This window comes from Anomaloglossus baeobatrachus, chromosome 11 (genome assembly GCF_048569485.1).
Source record: "Anomaloglossus baeobatrachus isolate aAnoBae1 chromosome 11, aAnoBae1.hap1, whole genome shotgun sequence".
Classification (NCBI taxonomy): Eukaryota; Metazoa; Chordata; class Amphibia; order Anura; family Aromobatidae; genus Anomaloglossus; species Anomaloglossus baeobatrachus.
Genome location: NC_134363.1, coordinates 150,215,049 through 150,238,544, shown reverse-complemented (window position 1 = coordinate 150,238,544; position 23,496 = coordinate 150,215,049). Strand labels below are relative to the sequence as shown.

Sequence of the window (23,496 nt, the reverse complement as noted above, 5' to 3'; positions counted from 1 at the left end):
CTGCACACAGCACAGGAGGAGGCACACAGTGTCGGAGAGCGGGCACACAGCGCCGGAGAGTCGGCGCTGGGCACAGGCATCACTAGGTGAGGCACAGGCATCATTAGGGAAGGGGGGGGCACAGGCATCATTAGGGGTGGCACAGACAGGAATGGGCAGCCATAGGCATCAGTAGCAGGGCACAGACATCAATGGGGCGCAGAGGACAACTCTATGGGGGGCACAAGCATCACTATGGGGGGCACAGGCATCACTGGGGGGAGACTGTGGGGTACGGATAGAAGTTGCAGAGCACAGAAATCACAGCACTCGGAGCTGCACACAGCGCCAGAGAAGGGGAGCAGGGCACACAACGCCGGAGACCGGGTACACAGCGCCAGAGAGCGGGCGCAGGGCACACAGCGCCAGAGACCGACTATACAGCAAGGGAAAGCAGGCGGACGTCACGTGTACATACCGCTGTAAGTAGGAAGTGGTGGAGCGGCTGTGGGCTGTAACCCGCCCACAAAGTAAGTCCTGAGCACTCCTGCACTGGCCAGCGAGAGAGCTCAGTGGTACGTGCAAAGCCAAACAGTGCATGTAGGGATTTAAAGGGCCGGCGGCCAGCAAGACTGCGCCGAGGGCTCGAGCACTGCCACCCCCGGGAATCTGCCCGGGGGCCGTATGAAAGGTCATGGCAGGCCGCATGCGGGCCGGAGGTTCCCCACCCCTGCTCTACACCTTTGGATCGCTGTTCTTGAACACTTGTAACTTGTTTATTATAACAAACTTGCACTTTTTTGTTTAAATATATATATAAAGACAAAAACATTTTTAATGTTAAAAAAAGTCATGCATTTTTTTTTGTTTACATATCCCTTTCTTGCAAATAATACAGTTTTACAATTAGCACCATATAGTAATTTTGGCCAAGATCTTTTAGTAATGTCCCCCATACTGTTCCTCTTCTTGAAGTAATGTTCCCATCCACATTTCTATTCTGTAGTAATGTACTCATCCTGTAGTAATGTGCCCATAATTGCCCCTTTTACAAATGTGCCCCATCCATATTCCCATCCTGTAGTAATGAGCCCATCCTGTAGTAATGAGCCCATCCTGTAGTAATGTGCCCCATCCTTGTCTCCATCCTGCAGTAATGTGTCCCAGCTTTGTCCCCTTTAACTAATGTGCCCCATTCTTGTCCTCAGTCGAGTAGTAACATGCCCATCCTGTAGTAATGTGCCCCCTCCTGTAGTAATGTGCTCAACATTGTCCCCTTTTACTAATGCGCCCCATCCTTGTTCCCATCCTCTAGTAATGTGCCCATCCTGTAGTAACGTGCCCCAGTCTTGTCCTCTTTAATTAATGTGCCCCACCTTCCCCCCCTTCCTTTAGCAATGTGCTCATCCTGTTGTAATGTGCCCCCTCCTTGACCCCATCCTGTAGTAATGTACCCCATCCTGTAATAATGTGCCCCCTCTACATCCCCATTTACTAACGTGCCCCATTCCTTGTCCCCATCCTGTAGTACTGTGCCCCATCTTTGTCCCCGTTCTGAAGTAATGTTCCCATCCCTGTCCTCTTTTACTAATGTGCCCATCCTGTAGTAATGTCTCCTTTACTGATTCTCTTCTATTAGCAATGTCCCATCCTGGTCCTCTATTGTGCCATTCTACACACACACACACACACACACACACATATTCCAAAACTGCCGCGCTTCATCTAAAATTCAGATGAACGTTTTGCCATTGTGCAGTCAAGCTCTCTCTGCACTATTCTAATGGCAGCAACCAGTTAATCAGATGCAAGCAGATGACGTCATACGCATCAGTTGCTTGCCTCTGATTGGTTAGCAGCTGCCATTGGAATAGTGCAGAGAGAGCTTCACTCTTCGCCCTGGAGGCAAAACGTTCATCTGAAATGAAGCAGCAATGGGTGCAGCCCCTGCACTGGCCGCGATCGTACAAGAGGGTACGTGCCTGCGGGCCACAAGAAGCAGCCTGAGGGGCCACATGCGGGCCGTGTGTTTGAGACCTGTGATCTAGATATTGTAGAGAAAAGGTAATAATCTGTAGATTAACTGTCTCTACTCTTTATAATGGGAATCTGTCATCATATTTTCACATAAGGAAGTAGTGGTATGGCTGTACAGCCACCATAAACCGAAATCTTTTTATATAAAGATTCAATAGACAGTCATGGGAATGTAGAAGCCGTATGTATATCAGGCTGGAAGTGCACAGTAGACTTCAAGGAAAAACCGCTGCAGTAACCCGCCCCCTGTGCAGTGATCCGCCCCCTGTGCAGTGACCCGCCCCAGCTGCAGTGACCCACCCCCTGTGCAGTGACCCGCCCCAGCTGCAGTGACCCGCCCTGCTGAAGTGACTCACCCCCATTGAAGTGACATGCCCCTTGTGCACTTGCAGCCTGATTTACATATGGCTTATATTATTGGTTTCACATTACTGGCACATCAGATCTCTCCAAAAATATTTTTTTTTATTGGAGGACAAGCACCTATACAGCCATACCCCCTACCTGCTGACTTCCATGTTCCCATATAAGTAGCATCAATCCCATATTCAGACGTCTCGTCATTTTCTCCGTTATATTGTTGTATTATTTATCTAAGATTAATATCATCTGATACATTTGATTTCTTCATTATTTTATCCCTATTTTAGAAAAAACTGAGCTGTCTACTCCAGATAGTGGAATCTGTGAGATCCCGGAGATCCATGAATCTGCCAGTGTAAGTATCATAGAGGGATCTGTCTGTATATTATCAGACCCCGGGGGGTGTGAATGACTCCTCTAATATCCCCCATATACCCATGGGATATCTCTATTCTAAGCAGATAACAGCATTTATAGTCCGTCCCCCCGGTGTGATCTCCCATATTATCCCGCGCTGTACAGTGATCCCGGTGTATGGAGGATCCCCCATTACATAGGTGTCTGCCGAGCGTCCGGCTTGTATCCTCCTCTACATCGGATCAGTAGAATCAGCTGGGACATAAAATAGACGGAGAAGTTTCTGCGTCTGGAGCTTTTTTCCTGCAGCTTCTAGATCGTAAAATAATTTCTAATTTATTTTATAGAACGTGATCGCAACCCGAGCGAGAACGCCGAGTAAGAGCGATTATGAGACGTCCATACTGATCGGCAAGGGAGCATTCGGGTGAGTTTCCCTTTGGGATTATGCACATTTCTCAGGTCCCTATGACAGTTCTTCTGCGTCTGTGCTCTGCCATCCAGTGTGACCATAGACAAGTGACGAGTCCACATCACTGTCCACGTCTAACTGTCACTGTTCAATTGTAACAAATTCAGTTAGCTACTAGTGAATCTGAATTTTTGAGGACATGGATGAGGACGTGGCAGACGTGGCACTGACATCCCATAGGTGACCTTTTATACAGTGTTATTATATGAATGTTTAATGAGACTGGACTTCTAGTATTAACCCCTAGTACAGAAGATCATATGACGAGTTCTATAAACCATGCATTTTCCTTCTCTCCAGTGCGGTCAACTTAGTGCGCCATAAAGACTCCAAAAAGATCTTTGCCATGAAGAAATTGGACAAGAAGGAGCTTAATACTCCATCAAAGATGCAACAAGCTTTCCTGGAGAGGGACATCTTAACATTCGCTGATTGTCCCTTTGTGGTCTCCATGCTTTGCTCCTTTCCAACCAAATCTCATCTGTGTATGGTTATGGAGTATGTAGAAGGTAGGACGTGTACATTGTATTACATTCAGCCCATGTCTGCTTACATCTCATCACCTTCTCTATCCTGCCCCAATGTCTCCGCTCTCTTCTCATTATACACCATGTGTGATCTGCTGTATCATCCCTCACCGGCCATATTTCCTTTCTTCTATAGGTGGAGACTGTCGGAAGCTTCTAAGAACCATGAAAGTTTTACCTATCTCCTTGGCCCGCTTGTACTTTGCGGAGGCCATGCTTGCTGTGGAATATCTGCACAGCTATGGTGTGGTGCATAGAGACCTGAAACCGGACAAGTAAGTGACCGCTGTAGTATAATAAAGGGGGGTTATCACATATTATTACATGGCTTGCATGGCTAAAACCATCTTTTCTTTCACAGCCTCCTGATAACATCTGCAGGACACATTAAAGTCTCAGATTTTGGGGTGTCAAAATTCGGTCTCATGATGCCAAAAACCAACATCTACCAGGAATCACCTGAGAACATCGCCAGAGAGTTCCGCGATCGTGAGGTCAGCATCACCTACTGGAACGTCACTTCTTCACGATAAATCTCACCAACCTTTTCTTTCTTCTCTGGAGAATTTTTCCACTGAGATTTCGTCTTCTGTCCTTGTGTTTTTATCGAGAGATCTTTTCCGAAAAATAGTTTCATCAATCTCCTCTTCCTTCTTTTGGTTTCCAGATGTGGGGCACCGTATGTTACATGGCCCCCGAGGTCATCCTGTCGAAAGGCTTCGGAAGACCTGTTGACTGGTGGTCAATGGGGATCATCCTATACGAATTCCTCGTAGGAAATGTACCGTTTCATGATAAGGACAAATATGAGCTTTATAGAAAGATCGTCAGAGGTAAGTAGAGTAATCCACTCATTACTTGGGTTGTTTAGTTACTTGGTTTATAATTGTGCAGCTTTACTGTATAATACAGTTCAATAACGTTTATTTTTTGTCATTTTCTATACAATAGGTGACATTTATTTTAAGTGTTTTCCTGCTCTTCCTCTCGATGCTCGAAACCTCATCACTAAGCTGCTGAGAAGAAATCCTGTACAAAGACTTGGGACAGGTAATGTATATAACAGTATTAACACTTATTTATTACGCCCAGGACATACCAATCATCATCACAAGGATCAGCTCTTCTTCTGCTTGTCCATTTCTAAAAAAATTCATTGAAAAAAATGATAGTCCTCAGTGGCTGATACCTTAAAATGGCTAACAGTAGCTTTCCTTCATATTATGTCCATGTCAATAGTTCAGATTTCTCTCCAGATATGGAGCAGTCTCTGACAATGTCCACATCACTTTTGATCTTTTTTTTCCAGGAGGAGCAGATGAGATCAAGTGTCAGCCATTCCTCGAAGACTTAGACTTTGAGAACCTTCTAAGTCAGGAGCCGGAGTACGTTCCTCAGCGTTTGTCAGATGTGTTCAGCTGCCTCTCTGACAGTAAGTAGATGGAGACATCATCCAGACTAAGTGGCTGATGGTCTTCACTAATGTGTGACTCTCATTTCCTAATAATACTAATGATAACATGGTAACTATCGATGACCAAGGGTCATGCTGACAACTCCTAATAACACTTCATTACTTATGTCTTGTAGATGACTCTGATGTATACCAACCTATGGGCTCAGAGGATAAGGACAAGAGAAGAGAGGACAATGAGAACCGTGAGTTCCAAAACTTTACATCATCTTCTGAAAGTCTTTCTAAAGTAAGTATGGGATCAACACATAAAAATATGTGCGAAAATGTAAGAAAAAAGGTATATTATAGTTTCCTTTTATCCCTATTTAGCTCTGCACCAGCGTTATCAGGACGATGAGCAAAGAGGATCCCAAGACGCCTCCAGAGAGTTCTCAAGAGTCCAACACAAAATCCTCAGAAATGTGAGTAGATGATGGGGTCATTACTGGGATCTCCAGCTGATATACTGTATGTACCCAACACCAAACATAGGACATGAATAACATAATATTAAAAACAGCATCAACCAACTCATGATTGGTGGTCATTGTGGTTTCGGCTTCAGAAACCGTTGGGGATAGCTAGCAACTCGTAAATGGGGCAGCATGGCGGCTCTGTGGTAAACACTGTAGCCTTGCAGCACTGGAACTTGGGGTCAAAAGACAATGTCTGCAAGGATTTCTTCCTTTGTGGGGTTCCTTGCATACTTAAAAGAGATACTGATAGGGAGATCGGATTGTGAGCCCCAATGGGGTCAGTGATGATCTCTGTAAAGTGTTCTGAAAAAAAATGGCGCTACATAAGTGCCTAAAAGAAATATTTGCAGCCAGTCCTGCATTTTTAATGTTACTTCCACTGCAGGTGAGATGTGATATTACATGCCGGCCATTCTTGGTAGTGGTTTTCCATTCAGCTCCATATGAGGTAGTATTGAACAGGAGCCCATTCCCACTATGACTTTCCTATGTCTTGTAGTCAGGTGTTATTCTGGTCAGACGACCCCTTATATAATGCTTTAGTTTAGTGATTTACATGTTTTTCTTCCACCAAACAGGCAGAAAGAATCTCCTCCGGTATCTGATGGAGACGATGCTGTGAGCAGCGGGATATCCTCGTTCCCATTCTCAGGTATGTACACGTCTACAGCACCAAAAATGTGGATGTTCACTTCAAGGCTCAGATAATTCCATAGATATTCTCTGTAATGGGCCTCATATGTTATCCATGTTTCATGGTCCCAAATATGTTAAAAAAAACAGACCATAGGAGCCAATTCAGATGATGTACGCAAACACAGGACGTGGCAAACCCTCCTAAACAAGATGGCCGCAGCCCAGGTGCACGATGCTGATGATACAGCCACTGAAACCTCCACACTAAAGGGGAGAGGCAGTTGTTTAGCATAGGACATGCACACTAATAAGGCTTGCATTGGGAGCTCGTCATATAGATGAGTGAGATGCACAGTGTCTGAACTGTTACCTATAAATGAAGCCAGAAACCTAGGTAAGGCGGGATAACCAGCACTATATGGGTGCATCTCACACGGATACGCGAGATGCACTGTGTCTGAATTGTGGCCTATAAATGACGCACAACACCAGGTCAGGCGGTTAGTTAGCACTATATAAGTGCATATCACATGACGGACTCACCATTTAACCACCTGAATTCAGAAGGTCCACACACATCCTGCAAAAATAGATAAAATGTGTAATACCTCAAATAGTGAGATATTAGTTGATATTTTGGCCCAAAATATGTAAGCTCGCAATCCACGTCACGGATTCTCACACTTGTGAGCCCCTACACTCAATTATTTGAAAAAAAACCCAAACCAAAACACAGAACTATATATAAAAAAACAGACAATAGGAGCCAATTTAGATGATGTACGCACATACAGAACGTGGCAAAGTAGCACAACACAGCAGGGGGAGAGATAAGGAATGCAGCTGCACAGAAGCTGTTACTAAACAAATCTCATATAGTACTACGAGGTTAAATAAAAGAAATCACATCTGTGAGTCAATCTAACTCCGGTGAGAATGAAACACCAGATACAAATAGTGTGCAGCTCATTAAAGAATACAATAGTATAAAGGACAGTGTGAATAAACAAACAAATGAGTGCATACAATAGCTAGTGGCATCTCCTCCTGCTGGAGCTAAAATCCCGACGCGCGTTTTGGCTTTTTGGCCTTAGTCAGGCCAAAAAATTCTTTAATATACAAGGAAGATATAGAGCAGATCCTATAAGAACATATACTAAATGTGTTATTTTACTTTCTGATCAGAATTTCCAGTCCTGGAGGAAGAAAAATCTGCAATAATTCTGAATGAAGAACTGGATTCAGAAAATAACGAACAGGACAAAAAGAGTGAAGGTAAGTGTGAGAACCACCTCCATGTTGTGTGATGTCAGCGAGAAGAATTCATGTGGGGCAGATATCATCTGTCAGTGATGGGATTGTCACATGTGTGATGGCTGACAGGGAAGATACAGAGCGGATCCTATAAGAATATATACTCAATGTGTTATTTTTTACTTTCTGATCAGAATCCCCAGCTCAGGAAGAAGCAAAATCTGCAATTCATCTGAGTGGAGAACCAAAATCACAGAATGAAGAACAGGACAAAAAGAGTGAAGGTAAGTGTGAGGACCACCTCCATGTTGTGTGACGTCAGTGAGAAGAATCTATTTGGGGCAGATGTCATCTGTTAGTGGTGGGATTGTCACATGTATGATTGATGACAGGGATGATATAGAGCAGATGCTATAAGAATATATACTCAATGTGTTATTTTACTTTCCAGCTGAGGAGAAAGAAAAATCAGCAATAAATCTCAGGGAAGAATCAAAACCAGAAAATGGAGAACGGGGCAAAAAGAGACGAGGTAAGTGTGAGAACCTCCTCCATGTTGTGTGATGTCGGTCAGTGAGAAGAATCCATGTGGAGCAGATGTCATCCGTCAGTGATGGGATTGTCACATGTGTGATGGCTGACAATGATACCGCACCTCTGTATGGAGAAGATTCCTCGGCTGTTCGGCCACAGTGACTGCACAGTAGTATCATGTAATATGGAGTCCCATCACTTACTTTATATTTCTTTCTCTTAGGTTCCATCTTCCGCCGGATCTTATCATCCTGCCAACGTGGATTAGCCAGGGCTGCTCGCGCATTTGTGTGTTGTCCCTGTTTCTCTAAAGTCACTTAGAGGACAGGACACCTGAAGTACAGCACATCCACTATCAATGCTGTACTTTTTGTCCTGTAGCCCTGACTCCATTCTCTAACCCCTCTTGACTCCGACCCCGGCTATTTCCTTGACTACGATTTTGTCTATTGATTCTGTTTATGGTTTTGTCTCTGCTCTCACCCATGGATATGACTTTTACTGGACTTTCCGCAGTCAGAAGTGTTCACAGACAAGTGACTTACCTGCTGCATAATGAGGCAGATTCAGGGCTCGGTCTCTGCTCTCACCCATGGATATGACTTTTACTGGACTTTCCGCAGTCTGAAGTGTTCACACACAAGTGGCTTACCTGCTGCATAATGAGGCAGATTCCGGGCTCGGTCTCTGCTCTCACCCATGGATATGACTTTTACTGGACTTTCCGCAGTCAGACGTGTTCACACACAAGTGACTTACCTGCTGCATAATGAGGCAGTTTCCGGGCTCGGTCTCTGCTCTCACCAATGAATATGACACTGGACTTTCCGCAGTCAGACGTGTTCACACACAAGTGACTTACCTGCTGCAAGACGAGACAGATTCCGGGCTCGGTTTCTGATCTCACCCATTGCTATGACTTTTACTGGACTTTCCGCAGTCAGATGTGGTCACACACAAGTGACTTACCTGCTGCATGAAGAGGCAGTTTCCGGGCTCGGTCTCTGCTCTCACCCATTGACAAGACTTTCTACAGTCAGACATATTCACTAATTAGTGACTGGGCGGCACGGTGGCTCAGTGGTTAGCACTGCAGTCTTGCAGCATTGGGGTCCTGGGTTCAAATTCCACCAAGGACAACATCTGTAAGGAGTTTGTGTGTTCTCCCCGTGTTTGCGTGGGTTTCCTCCGGGTACTCCGGTTTCCTCCCACACCAAAGACATACTGATAGGAAATTAATTGCATGATATATATTAATAAATATTATCATCATTATTATTATATTATTATTTGCTGCATGAAAAGACAGATTCCGGACTCGGTCTCTGCTCTCAACATTTTACAAGTAAAGCCCAAGGGAAGGGCGCTCTTTTAGCCATGGTCTCTACTGATACTGATCCGACTTCGTTTGACCATTCTTTGCTAATAATAAAAATTAGTGAGAATTTTTTTTACATCAAGCAGTGTACTCACACATCTGACATGTATAGCAGGGGTGTGAAGGCCGGGGATCCACTGGGATCTGCTAGAATAGGGTGTCTTCACCCACGTCTGTCTGAGGCTGCCTTTTGGGGCTTCTGTAAGACCTAAATAAGCATTCCCATCAAAGGTTTTATTCTCTGAATATATTGCAGTCATCGTGTATCCCATGCACCCCTCTGCTGTGCGTGCTACTTGGCACCGCGCTCCATTAGCTGCAAACTTCAAGTAGATATCAGAGAATCCAAGACACCAACATTCCTTCTCTTGTTTAGAAAAATAAATATGTAAAATACACAACGTTTCGGCCAACACAGGGCCTTTCTCAAGCTAATAACAGGTATACATAACTATAGCACCGCAAACAGTGCTTTATATAGAGGTGTGATTGTAGGTCGCTCCCCTCAGTCCCACAGATCCGGCCTCAATTGTCATCACAAGGCCAAATACAACTAAAATCACAGCTAAAAACATATATACACAAAGAGCATCACTAGATATAAATGTCACTTATATCGCCCTCTACAAACATAGTCAAAATGATATCAGATCAGCAAAAAGAAGGGACACGTCTGTATATTTACTATTGTCACATTCCATAAGACCATCCCCGATCCCTCCTCTGAGCCAATAGCGTCCCTGATTCCATCACTGTTCACACAATGCACTAGTGACCACACAGGGAGTTGTGTGTTTGGGGAGGAGTTCACTGTTTAAACAATTGCGCCAACTGCACTCATTGGTGGAGACTACTACTAATCTCCATGTGTCCCATATTTATGATCAGGGTATCCGGACGTGCCAAAACATAGTGCGGTCAGTGAAGGGACAGATCCATCATGGCATCATAGTGTCACAAGATGCTCCCTGACTTTCCATTGTTCCTGCTGTTAGTATTTATTGGTATAAGTGGCTTTCCTGCTGGATTTTCATCTCTCCCCTTTTAGGACCCAGCAGGAGCTCGCCTTCCACACTGCTGATTATCACTATTCCCCTTGTGTTTAACTACCCCCATCTTCCCTGGACTTTTGTCGGTGATATTATTCAGTTCATTCAATCTCTGGTTGCAAGCAGGTGGCTTGTACTCTTCTATGGTGTTGTTGCTGTTATTTTGCTAAACTTCTACCTGAGTCATCTGTGGATAAGTAGTTCACGCACTTTCCCCGTGTGTCCTCCTTATGGCGTCTATAGTGTTTATGGGGTTGACGAAGAGCTCATCCCATTCATCCTTTATTTAAGGGCCAGCACTAGGGATACCTAGGGTCAGGTATCCGGCTCGGCCCATAAGTTCAGAAGCTATCTAGGGTGGTGAGGGACCAGTGGTAAGTTTGGTCAGGGGTTACCATCTTTGCCTTCCCTAGACAAAGGATTATGGTGATGATTATGGTCACTTCATTGCTAAATCCTGTGCTCACGCACGTGCCATGTCATCAAACAGGTGCCATCTACAGTTTGGCAGTCACATGACAGCCACAGGGTGCCCAGGCTCATGACTGCCGTTTCATGAAGCCATCACCCAGCAACGCCTTCCCAAGATGCAGAATCCACATGACCACCGCATGAACAGGAGAGGCATTAATGGGACCTGCACAGAGGCTACAGGCTCTATTCACCTTTACAGTCACAGGTCCTGAAATTCCTAGTGCAGAAGGTCCTTCAGCTGCACGCCTCCTGCAGCCTCTGGTCCGGTCCAGCTTCCTCCCCTGCCCTTTACCAATCACACAGACCAGTGCAGAGCAGGAGGGCAGAGGGTGGCTGTCTGTGAGCGGCCGGGCCCCCTGCTTGCTTCAGCTCTCTGGGCCCCATACACCAGTAAGGGCAGTAATGCCCTGATGGCGGCCCGGATTACAGCCAGATACATTATTCTCTGAAATGCTATAAGGTTTTGAAGATCCGTGGACCACAGAGGGAGATGTCCGATGTTGTCCACCAGCAGCAGGTGATTGACAGGTCTACCCCCTTGTGTATAAATAGGGCGAAACACATCATTCACCTGCATTGGAGATGGGAAAAGCCGGCTGCGGACATCGTCTGACTAGTCACGTCTCCGGCTATGGTCCCTGGCTGAATCTTTAGACTGTACGGCCTCTGAAAAGTCGGGAGTGTTTCACAGAAATATATACCTACCCGCAATCATACGGCCAGACTGCGAGTCATGCACCCGCAGGTGCAGAGCAGGAATCACACGACTGATCACTGGAATTGCAGCAGCTCTTCTACAGGTTTGTGGTCACTGCTCCTCGTGGGCTCGGTCACACAATACAGTAGGGATTTGCTGGTTTTTAAAGCCAATAATATTTATATGAAATACTCAGAGATACAGGGGCAGGGGCAGACAAATACAGGAAAGGGAACCTGTCACCAAGTTATATAAACTATAACCATCACCTTTCAGCTTCATTTAACCCCTTCATGATTCTGGGTGTTTTTGGGTCTTTTTTTCATTTTTTCCTCCTCTTCTTCCAAGAGCCATACTTTTGTTTATCTTTGCTCCTGCATAGCGCTATTGGGGCTTGGTTTTTGCATTTCATTGCAGTGTTGCGGAAACCAAAAAAAGCCATAATTCTGGTGTTTCGATTTGTTTCTCGTTACACTGTTTACCAATCAAATACATTTTTTGTTATATTTTGATTGGACGATACCAAATATGTATTTTTTTTTTTTTGCTGGTGTGATGTGAACTTGTGGTTTGTTCCTCGTATTTTTAAACTTGTTCTTTACTTTTTACTGTATTTAGTAGTTCCCTTAGGGAACTTGAAGCTGCATCTGATCGCTCGTGGTGTACAGAGCGGTGCATTAGCATTGCAATGTATAGTGAAAATCACAGTCTCCTATGAACGCCAGTTAAATGTCGGCTTTCACAGAACAGTCATGACAGGAACAGGGGTCTTCAGCAGACCCCGGCTTTCATGGTAACCCATAGTTGCTCTGAGATCACGTCACGTCCTCTGACCCAACAATTGCCATCCTCCTGCCTTGCTTGACATGGTGGATGTCTCCTATGTCCTCCAGTCTGTGGCACCTCCGCAGCTCATATTCCCTCCAATACAGGTACTAGAGATGAACAGACTGTGGATGACAGAGGTGATGTCCACCTGGTCACTCAAGGCAGGAGAAACGGTTAATTAGGGCCACAGTGAGTGACTGCCTGACATCTGGGAAATCGGCTCAGTCTGGGCCACAGTGAGCCAATCCTGATATATATGTCTCCCTAATCTGGCCCATCCTGGTATATATGTCCTCATACTGGTATTTATGTCCTCATCCAGGTATATATTGTACATCCCCCGTCTTGGTATGTCTCCTATCCTGGTTTATATGTTCCTCATCCGGGTCCTATGCTGGTATATATGTCCCCCATCCTGGTGTATTTGACCCTCATCTTGGTGTATATGTCCTCCCATGCTGGTATCTAAGTTTCCTGTCCTGGCCCATCCTGGTATAGATGTCCTCATCCTGGAACATATATCCTCTATCTTGGTATATATCTCCTATCCTGGTATAAACAGTATGTCCTCACATCCTGGTCCCATCCTGGTATACAATTAGGTCCAGAAATATTTGGACAGTGACACAATTTTCGCGAGTTGGGCTCTGCATGCCACCACATTGGATTTGAAATGAAACCTCTACAACAGAATTCAAGTGCAGATTGTAACGTTTAATTTGAAGGTTTGATCAAAAATATCTGATAGAAATTGTAGGAATTGTACACATTTCTTTACAAACACTCCACATTTTAGGAGGTCAAAAGTAATTGGACAAATAAACCAAACCCAAACAAAATATTTTTAATTTCAATATTTTGTTGCGAATCCTTTGGAGGCAATCACTGCCTTAAGTCTGGAACCCATGGACATCACCAAACGCTGGGTTTCCTCCTTCTTAATGCTTTGCCAGGCCTTCACAGCCGCAGCCTTCAGGTCTTGCTTGTTTGTGGGTCTTTCCGTCTTAAGTCTGGATTTGAGCAAGTGAAATGCATGCTCAATTGGGTTAAGATCTGGTGATTGACTTGGCCATTGCAGAATGTTCCACTTTTTTGCACTCATGAACTCCTGGGTAGCTTTGGCTGTATGCTTGGGGTCATTGTCTATCTGTACTATGACGCGCCGTCCGATCAACTTTGCGGCATTTGGCTGAATCTGGGCTGAAAGTATATCCCGGTACACTTCAGAATTCATCCGGCTACTCTTGTCTGCTGTTATGTCATCAATAAACACAAGTGACCCAGTGCCATTGAAAGCCATGCATGCCCATGCCATCACGTTGCCTCCACCATGTTTTACAGAGGATGTGGTGTGCCTTGGATCATGTGCCGTTCCCTTTCTTCTCCAAACTTTTTTCTTCCCATCATTCTGGTACAGGTTGATCTTTGTCTCATCTGTCCATAGAATACTTTTCCAGAACTGAGCTGGCTTCATGAGGTGTTTTTCAGCAAATTTAACTCTGGCCTGTCTATTTTTGGAATTGATGAATGGTTTGCATCTAGATGTGAACCCTTTGTATTTACTTTCATGGAGTCTTCTCTTTACTGTTGACTTAGAGACAGATACACCTACTTCACTGAGAGTGTTCTGGACTTCAGTTGATGTTGTGAACGGGTTCTTCTTCACCAAAGAAAGTATGCGGCGATCATCCACCACTGTTGTCATCCGTGGACGCCCAGGCCTTTTTGAGTTCCCAAGCTCACCAGCCAATTCCATTTTTCTCAGAATGTACCCGACTGTTGATTTTGCTACTCCAAGCATGTCTGCTATCTCTCTGATGGATTTTTTCTTTTTTTTCAGCCTCAGGATGTTCTGCTTCACCTCAATTGAGAGTTCCTTAGACCGCATGTTGTCTGGTCACAGCAACAGCTTCCAAATGCAAAACCACACACCTGTAATCAACCCCAGACCTTTTAACTACTTCATTGATTACAGGTTAACGAGGGAGACGCCTTCAGAGTTAATTGCAGCCCTTAGAGTCCCTTGTCCAATTACTTTTGGTCCCTTGAAAAAGAGGAGGCTATGCATTACAGAGCTATGATTCCTAAACCCTTTCTCCGATTTGGATGTGAAAACTCTCATATTGCAGCTGGGAGTGTGCACTTTCAGCCCATATTATATATATATAATTGTATTTCTGAACATGTTTTTGTAAACAGCAAAAATAACAAAACTTGTGTCACTGTCCAAATATTTCTGGCCCTGACTGTATGTCCTAGGTACTGCTTGAAAAAAGTCACTTGTGACTGAAATGTCGTGCTGTATCATATGGGCCATTAAATAGGCTTTTTCATTCAAGATTGAAGCTGTGTGCTGCCTTCATTTTTTTGCTGCTCATTGAAATCGGGTGAGACTGATTGGAAGGACTTTGCACCACAACAAGTTAAGTGCTGCTCCTATTTTTTGCATTATATATATATAAAACACCTCCTATCCTGGTATATATGTCCTATCCTGGGCCCGTCCTGGTGCATATGTTCCGCATCCTGGTCCGATCTGGTATATATCCAACATAACAACGATCCAAAACACAAGGCCAAGTCGACCTGTCATTGGCTACAGTAGAATGTAAATTCAAAACACTGCACTCTCTTCAGCATGAGGTAATAGTAAAAGAAAGTCAACAGACATACGTTCTCATCCTTCAGGGACCACGAGTTATTGAACTCTCCCAACTTAAAAGGACAAATTCCAATAGTTATTCATTTGCTAGCACGAGCAAGGTAATCAGTTATCCCCCCTCCCCCATAGTGCTACTCCCCTTATAGAAATACTACCCTTTCATAATCATGCCTTTATCTGCAGGGCTTGCGTTTTGCTACTACCACAATCCTTCTATCCTGGGTGGAGTGCCTCACCATTTCTATACCAAAAAACCCCCTAAAAAGGAGAGAGAAAAAAATTCCCTCTGTGATATTAGTTCATCTATGATTGGAGGTATGCAAATTTTTCATGTATTGTCAAATCTTGCCTTTCATCTTATTGTCATTGCACATATTGGCTGTGACGACTGGAGAGTTACTTCAACTGCTGATATGCTATTACTGTGCCTTTTACACCAACTAGGACATGATTTTCCATGTAATTATGTATATATGTATATGATCTGTTGATATTCTTGTGATATATGTAAATAGTTATTTCTTTTTCTTTACCCTTCCCCAGTGTGACTTGGTATGAAGAAGGCCCAGCTTGGGCCGAAACGTCCCTTAGTCCCTCCCACTAACTTTGTTCATAAATAAAGACACTTGGTTTGCACGATAAAAACGAATCTGTTGACTTTCTTTTACTATTACCTCATGCTGAAGAGAGTGCAGTGTTTTGAATTTACATTCTATAGTCCGGACCTTGGTCCTCTCACTAGCACCTCTATACCACCCTTAATAGAGCAGTGTTCACACCATATATACCTTTACTATAGCTTTTCTTGGTGATTGAACCTGCCCACTCATGTCATCCGATACTTTTGCTTACGATGACACTACCAGTAATAGCATTTTAGCACAAGTGACTAACTCTACTGAGTTTTTGAAAACTCCCATTAGAGAGGTTAGGACCAGGGACTGGGAGAAGGAGAACCGGACATTTATTTCCCTGGATCTCCACTGTACTACCCTAGCTGAATATTATCGGCAGAGCCGCATTCCAAGGGGCCTCAGGTGTAATTTAAGACCCACTCTCTTTTCGGGCAACGAGGAGTACTGTAAAAGATTTCAACAGATTCTGAATAAGTGCTCCCTGGATTTGATCGTACTCACAGTTGAACATCTACAAACAGCGATAAGGGAATCGAAAGAGAAAATTCTAACCATAGAAACACAACTGGCAGATGCGTTGACCCCTGCGGACTTAGCTGCCTATAAGAAAAAAGCTGAAGATTCTTTAAAAGAATTTAAAAGGAACTTGGAGGAGAAGAAAAGACAGAAGTTCCAGAGGGACACAGAGGACTATCTGTCAAACCGAGTGTACAGATGGAACGATTGGCAAACCAGCAATACAAGACAATGGAGAAGACCACCTACTCACAATCAATCCGCTTCCTCAGGAAGCGAGTCCAGTGGCAGCCATTCAACCTCTTTTTTAGGACCAATAAAAAGAAGAACAAACCAACGAGGAGGTCGAGGAGGAGGAGGAGACTGGGGGATGACGTTGCGCTCACAGGTAAGGGTCCCAATTTAGTTGTCAACATCTCTGACTATACTTTGTCACCTAATGAACTGTCCTTACTCAACAAAGGCTTGACCTTTTGCCCTACACCTAAATGGGACTCCTTTACCCTTGAAAATGACATGCAACGGTTCTATAGGTCAGTTAGGCTCAAAACTCACTTTGGTTCTACTACACTCCATAACATAGATCAACAACCAGTCCTTAAAGAAACCAACATTAAGACGTTGGGTCTTCACAATCCCAGTCACTTTATGCCACCTAAAACTCATCATGCTGTAGAAACATTTATAGCTTTAGTGGACCGTGACATTAAAGACAATATGCATGAACATGAATTGGGCTTTTACCCGACACGAAGTAATATTAATACTTCAGAAAAATTAGCTATATCTTCTTTAAGGGACAACAAGGCCATAACTATAAAACCCGCTGACAAAGGTGGAGCGATCGTGGTCCAAAATACACAGGACTACATCAATGAAATTAAGCGCCAACTTAATGATACTATGACATATCAGAAAATATCTTCAGACCCGATATTCAAAATTCAACAGAAAATCCAAAGCTTTCTATCTATTCACTTCGACAAAGGTACTATTGATCAAACCACCCGCACCTTTCTCACTAAACTACATCCCATAACACCGGTATTCTACTCATTACCTAAAATCCATAAATCTCTCATTAATCCTCCTGGCCGGCCCATAGTAGCATCGACAGAGTCCGTTCTTTCCCCTCTATCAATTTATCTAGAGAAAGTCCTTACCCCCTTGGCTAAAAATACCAAATCTTTTATCTTAGATACCAACAACTTTTTACAAAAGGTCAGAGATCTAAAACAGGTCCCCCCTAACAGCTTCCTGTGCACCTGGGACGTAAGCAGTCTATATACTTCAATTTCCCATCACAAAGGCATTAGGGCAACCAAAATCGCGCTCAATAAGACTAATCTGAGCCAGGACTCGATTGACTTCACTATAGGCCTCCTCGAGATAGTCCTCAATGAAAATTATTTCCTTTTTAAGGACGATTTTTATATCCAGAAACACGGGACCGCGATGGGCTCGAATGTAGCCCCGGCGTATGCAAATTTGTTTATGGACTATTTTGAGGGGCGCTTTGTGTATTCATACCCAGCCTTTGATGAACTGGCGTTTCTATGGGCTCGCTACATAGATGATATATTCTGCATCTGGCAGGGAGATTTGGAAAGCCTGCTTTTATTTGATGACCATATTAATAAAGTGTGGCCTGAGCTCAAGTTTACGCTAAATCATCATCAGGAAGAAATTAGTTTCTTGGACACGTACATCAAAAAAGACACAATGGGCAATCTATCCTCAGACCTATTCCGTAAACCGACCGATCGGAATTGTATGCTCCTATACAGTAGCTGTCATCCTAAATCGACTAAGAATAGTCTACCTAGATCTCAATTTGCAAGAGTTACAAGGATAGTATCGGATGAGAACACAAGAGAGCAGAGACTTGAAGAAATGTCCAATCGGTTCATAGAACGTAATTACCCAATAACATTGCTTAAGACAGAAAGAGAAAGACTATCTTTCACCACCCCCTCAGGGATAGACACAGCAACAGTGGAAAGGATACCATTTGTTCATACGTATCACCCGTCTATGCCTAAGATTTACAATATTATCAATCGCCACTGGCCGCTTCTAAAAAAAGCATATCCAGAGATAGGGCCGTTTATACTTCCACCTATCATGTGTAAGAAAAGACCCCAAAACATAAAAGATTCCCTGGTCAAAGCGGATATTGGCAGCGACAAGAAAAATGTACAAACCTTGTTAGCACCAAAACGTACGGGTACCTTCCCTTGCTTGAATTGTCCATCGTGTTCGAACGTGATCAAAGGAGACCACTTTACGCACCCCAGATCTGGCAAAAGCTTCCCAATAAAAGAATACTTTACCTGCTTGAGCAATTTTGTGGTGTACATCATCAAATGCCCCTGTGGACTATTGTATGTCGGCGAAACAATCCAACATGTCGGTGACCGCATTGCAAGCCATAAATCCACCATTAGGTGTGGAAAATTATGGCTACCCATTCCACACCATTTTCACGAAGCTAAGCATAATGTAGCGCAGTTACGGTTCCAGGTTATTGATAAAGTATATAGGCCCAGGCGCGGAGGAAATCATATTGAGCTTCTCAAAAAAAGAGAGAGCTTTTGGATCCATAAGTTACAAACTCTAGCACCTAAAGGTCTTAATAGAGAGATAGATTGGCTAATATAATGATGGTACTATACCTTTGTATTTGCCCTAAACCGCACTAACTATGTTATGGTACATTTTTTACAGAAAACTTGAGAAATACCATCCTCACCTTTCCTTCTTCCATCGTACACTCACTATTAGACGGTAATGTATAAAATCAGCACTCTCTATTTTAGTCATGTATAGATGGTAATGCTAGTTCACTCTATTAGTATATTGGGACCCTTCCTTTGTTTATGTTTTTTTTCCTAGGTCATACCTTAAAATGATTGGATGTAAACTAATCACTATTGATCTTTGACAAAATGAGGAATTTATTATGTATATGCCTGTGTATTACATTGCAGTTGCCTTTATGTCCCCATACTTCCAAATGCTTCATACACTACTGCCTTATACATTGACTAGATAGATAATACCCCCTCTGGTATCATCAGTCGTTCACTACCAATAGACTGACATGTGCAGTGTCCGCCCCCTATCCCTGCATTGATCTCGAACGACACACTGAGGATAAACATCCTCCCACGTCTATGTACGAGTTTAGCCCTACTGCACATGTGCGGGCACCTCTATTCAAGACTTAACGGTACCACCAATACACTAATAGCAGCGCAGGTCACCAATACGCAGGTGCCGGCGTCTCCGTGCACTTCCGGGTTCAGGAGTTAAATAGCTCCCAAACCTGTTAACTCACTGCTCTAAGCCACAGTCTGGGAAGACGGCTGCAAAGGTATGCGATAATCTTATCTGTCCCTAATCCTTTCAACCTCCAATCTGTTAACTCCATACTCCCCCTTCTGCTTTTCAGAGGACTCCATTACCCACTGCTACATTCCTATCCTAAAGCCTGCAGGTAATATGTGTCACTTCATTAACTTCCAAGTACGGCTGTATTTTCCTCTCACATGTAATGTTGTTACTAAGACTTATCCCTCGTGATTACAGATGCAAGTAAGCCCCCTATGCTTCTAGACAAAAGTGCATTATACGTGACCTTATCCACTTACTGTAAACCTAAGGTAATGGTATACAGGGGATCCACTACATGGGGGTGCTATATATCATGTGTTACCTGCTGACCACATACGTTCTCATCCTTCAGGGACCACGAGTTATTGAACTCTCCCAACTTAAAAGGACAAATTCCAATAGTTATTCATTTGCTAGCACGAGCAAGGTAATCAGTTATCCCCCCTCCCCCATAGTGCTACTCCCCTTATAGAAATACTACCCTTTCATAATCATGCCTTTATCTGCAGGGCTTGCGTTTTGCTACTACCACAATCCTTCTATCCTGGGTGGAGTGCCTCACCATTTCTATACCAAAAAACCCCCTAAAAAGGAGAGAGAAAAAAATTCCCTCTGTGATATTAGTTCATCTATGATTGGAGGTATGCAAATTTTTCATGTATTGTCAAATCTTGCCTTTCATCTTATTGTCATTGCACATATTGGCTGTGACGACTGGAGAGTTACTTCAACTGCTGATATGCTATTACTGTGCCTTTTACACCAACTAGGACATGATTTTCCATGTAATTATGTATATATGTATATGATCTGTTGATATTCTTGTGATATATGTAAATAGTTATTTCTTTTTCTTTACCCTTCCCCAGTGTGACTTGGTATGAAGAAGGCCCAGCTTGGGCCGAAACGTCCCTTAGTCCCTCCCACTAACTTTGTTCATAAATAAAGACACTTGGTTTGCACGATAAAAACGAATCTGTTGACTTTCTTTTACTATTACCTCATGCTGAAGAGAGTGCAGTGTTTTGAATTTACATTCTATAGTCCGGACCTTGGTCCTCTCACTAGCACCTCTATACCACCCTTAATAGAGCAGTGTTCACACCATATATACCTTTACTATTGGCTACAGTAGAACAAACTGAAGGTTCTGGAGTGGCAATCTCAGTCTCCTGACCTCAATATCATTGAGCCACTCTGGGGACAACTTCAAAGTGCAGTTCATGCCAGAAAGCTCAGGAATTTACAGGAACTAGAGGTTTTTTGCCAAGAAGAATGGGCAGCTTTACCATCTGAGAAAATAAAGAGCCTCATCCACAACTACCACAAAAGACTTCAAGCTGTCATTGATGTAAGAGGGGGCAATACACAGTTTTAAGGACTGGGATATGTGAATTTTTGATCAGGGTCTATTGGATGTTTTTGGTTGTCATTATGATTTAGAAAGAAAAAAACACAGTAGTTTGACAATAAATGGCTTCACCCAACCACTGACCATACCAAAGTATGTAAACGTTTGAGCACAACTGTATGTCCCCACATCCAGGTCCTATCCTGGTATATACAGTATGTCTCTCATCATGGTATATATGCTCCCTATCCTGCGCACATATTAGTATATATCTCCCCCATTCTGGTATATGTGCCCCACATCCTTTTGTATTTGGCCCCCATCTTGGTGTATATGTTCCCCCATGCTGGTGTATGTTTCCTATCCTGGGCCCATCCTGGTATATATCTTCCGCATCCTGGTCAGATCTGGTATATATGTCCCCCATCTTGGTATTTATCTCTCCTATCCTAGTATATATGTGTTGCACACAGACTAGGGGATGTTTGGCGCACGCGCAGCACAGAGGTTACAACGGGATGGAAAGGGGGTAGATAGGCCCTTACAGTTTGGAGAGGGGAGTCGTGTCCCACCTGACACTAACCTGTGCCTGCACCCTAAGTTCAGTAATGTCCCTAAGCTGGTCCTTCCTCCCGCCGCCGTCATGTGCCTAGTCTTTTACTGTCCCTTCACTTACCCTGAATAGTGACAAGGCCGGTGAGTGCACTTAAATCTGCACATAAAACTCAATGTAACTGTTGAGGAGAGCCATAAGATTAAATACTTAATTAACCTCTGGACATAGAGCACTGTAAGAAGTGTGTTCAATTAAATCAATTCTCTATACATAAGCCAGTCACTCTTCAGAGAAAGCCAAGATGGCCCCCGATGACATCACAGACCAAACCATCAGCATGGATCCTCCAGATGACGTCCCTCCCATCACCATGGATCCATCCGATGATGTCATTGACCCGCCCATCAACAGCAACACAGATCTCCCCATTGGCTAGCCCATGAACTGTCCCACTAAATGGGCATATCCAAACTTGTGTACGCCCCTAGCATATATAAAGAGGATGCATGCTCTGTACTGTTCTGTTCGGTGCCATTTCTAGTGACCAAGAAGAGACTTCATATCCGACTGTGTCTGGTGTGAATTCTTTTATGCATGCACTTGGCCTATACCAATTTGGCCAGGCAGTAGGCAACTAGTGATCTCTGGTTAAGAGTTCACCCTAACATTATTGGCGCCAACGTGGAGCCATCAGACGTCAACACACGAAAACCCTTGGAATCGGCAATTGGAACGGAAGGACGAGCTCTATACCTTGAGAAAGGAGATTGATCGCTTCCTAACATTATTTTGCACGGTAAGTCTGCTGATTTTTATAATCTGTAGTCTTCCCTGTGTGATCTCGGGGTGTGTGGCACTGATTGCCTGACTGTGTCCGGTTTTCAGGGTCTCTGTACACAGCAGACGGGTCTCACGGCTGCTGGCCATATTAATTGCGGAATAACCATCACGTGTTCAGTTGCCTGCTGCCTGTTTGTCTCAAGGGGAAATTGACTGGTAGTTAAAAGAGCAAGTGGGTTTGTGAACAGTGTCTGGAAACAAAAAGGATATTGTCTGTCACATGGTTTGTGGTTGCCTGTGATATGGTTTGTGGTTTTTGTAGTGCCAAGCTCAGACTGAGTGCAGAGCTTTTTGTAGTGCCAACCTCAGACTGAGTGCAGAGCTTTTTGTAGTGCCAAGCTCAGACTGAGTGCAGAGCCAGATATAAGTGCCAAGCTCAGACTGAGTGCAGAGCCAGATGTAAGTGCCAAGCTCAGACTGAGTGCAGAGCCAGATGTAAGTGCCAAGCTCAGACTGAGTGCAGAGCCAGATGTAAGTGTCAAGCTCAGACTGAGTGCAGAGCCAGATGTAAGTGCCAAGCTCAGACTGAGTGCAGAGCCAGATGTAAGTGCCAAGATCAGCTAGACTTAAGTGCAGAGCCATATGTAAGGGGCCAGCTTTGGCTAGACTGAGTGCAGAGCCTTACATTATACATAAATCTAACCTTTTTAAAGTGTTTTCCTGGAGTGAATTGGCTGGTATAGACACCTTGTAGCCAGGGGTGACACCATTGGTGTCTTTGTGAATTACAGAACGCAGAAATCAGACAGGGACCACATGACAGAGTAAGGAAGGATTTGGAAGTGTATGCTGCAAACCCTAGGCTTTCTTTAGTGTTTCAGTTGTGTCATCTCCCCATCTCTTTTTGTGTCTGTTATTCTTATCTTGGTATGCATAGAGAAAGATTACTTGTTTGGTGTTGTTTATCTTGAGAGAAAGATGGAGAAATTGATGAAGTTGTGTGTAGTTGTAGTCGGAAAAAATCCGGAAACCATGTGCTATTTTTGGTTGCAGACATTTTAGGTCAGATTTTAAAATGGTGGA

At 43.8% G+C, this 23,496-nt stretch overlaps 1 protein-coding gene across 1 annotated transcript in view; it reads left to right on the top strand.

The window, feature by feature from the left end:
- LOC142255880 (microtubule-associated serine/threonine-protein kinase 3-like) overlaps positions 1-23,496 on the top strand; it is a 61,461-nt gene that overhangs the window by 4,719 nt on the left and 33,246 nt on the right. The window contains exons 4-16 of the mRNA XM_075327328.1: positions 2,667-2,734; positions 3,084-3,163; positions 3,509-3,717; positions 3,872-4,010; positions 4,097-4,229; positions 4,403-4,568; positions 4,687-4,785; positions 5,045-5,167; positions 5,326-5,438; positions 5,522-5,613; positions 6,246-6,319; positions 7,489-7,578; positions 7,752-7,841. Coding sequence (XP_075183443.1) covers positions 2,667-2,734; positions 3,084-3,163; positions 3,509-3,717; positions 3,872-4,010; positions 4,097-4,229; positions 4,403-4,568; positions 4,687-4,785; positions 5,045-5,167; positions 5,326-5,438; positions 5,522-5,613; positions 6,246-6,319; positions 7,489-7,578; positions 7,752-7,841 — 1,476 coding nt within the window. The remainder of the gene's footprint in view (positions 1-2,666; positions 2,735-3,083; positions 3,164-3,508; positions 3,718-3,871; positions 4,011-4,096; positions 4,230-4,402; positions 4,569-4,686; positions 4,786-5,044; positions 5,168-5,325; positions 5,439-5,521; positions 5,614-6,245; positions 6,320-7,488; positions 7,579-7,751; positions 7,842-23,496) is intronic.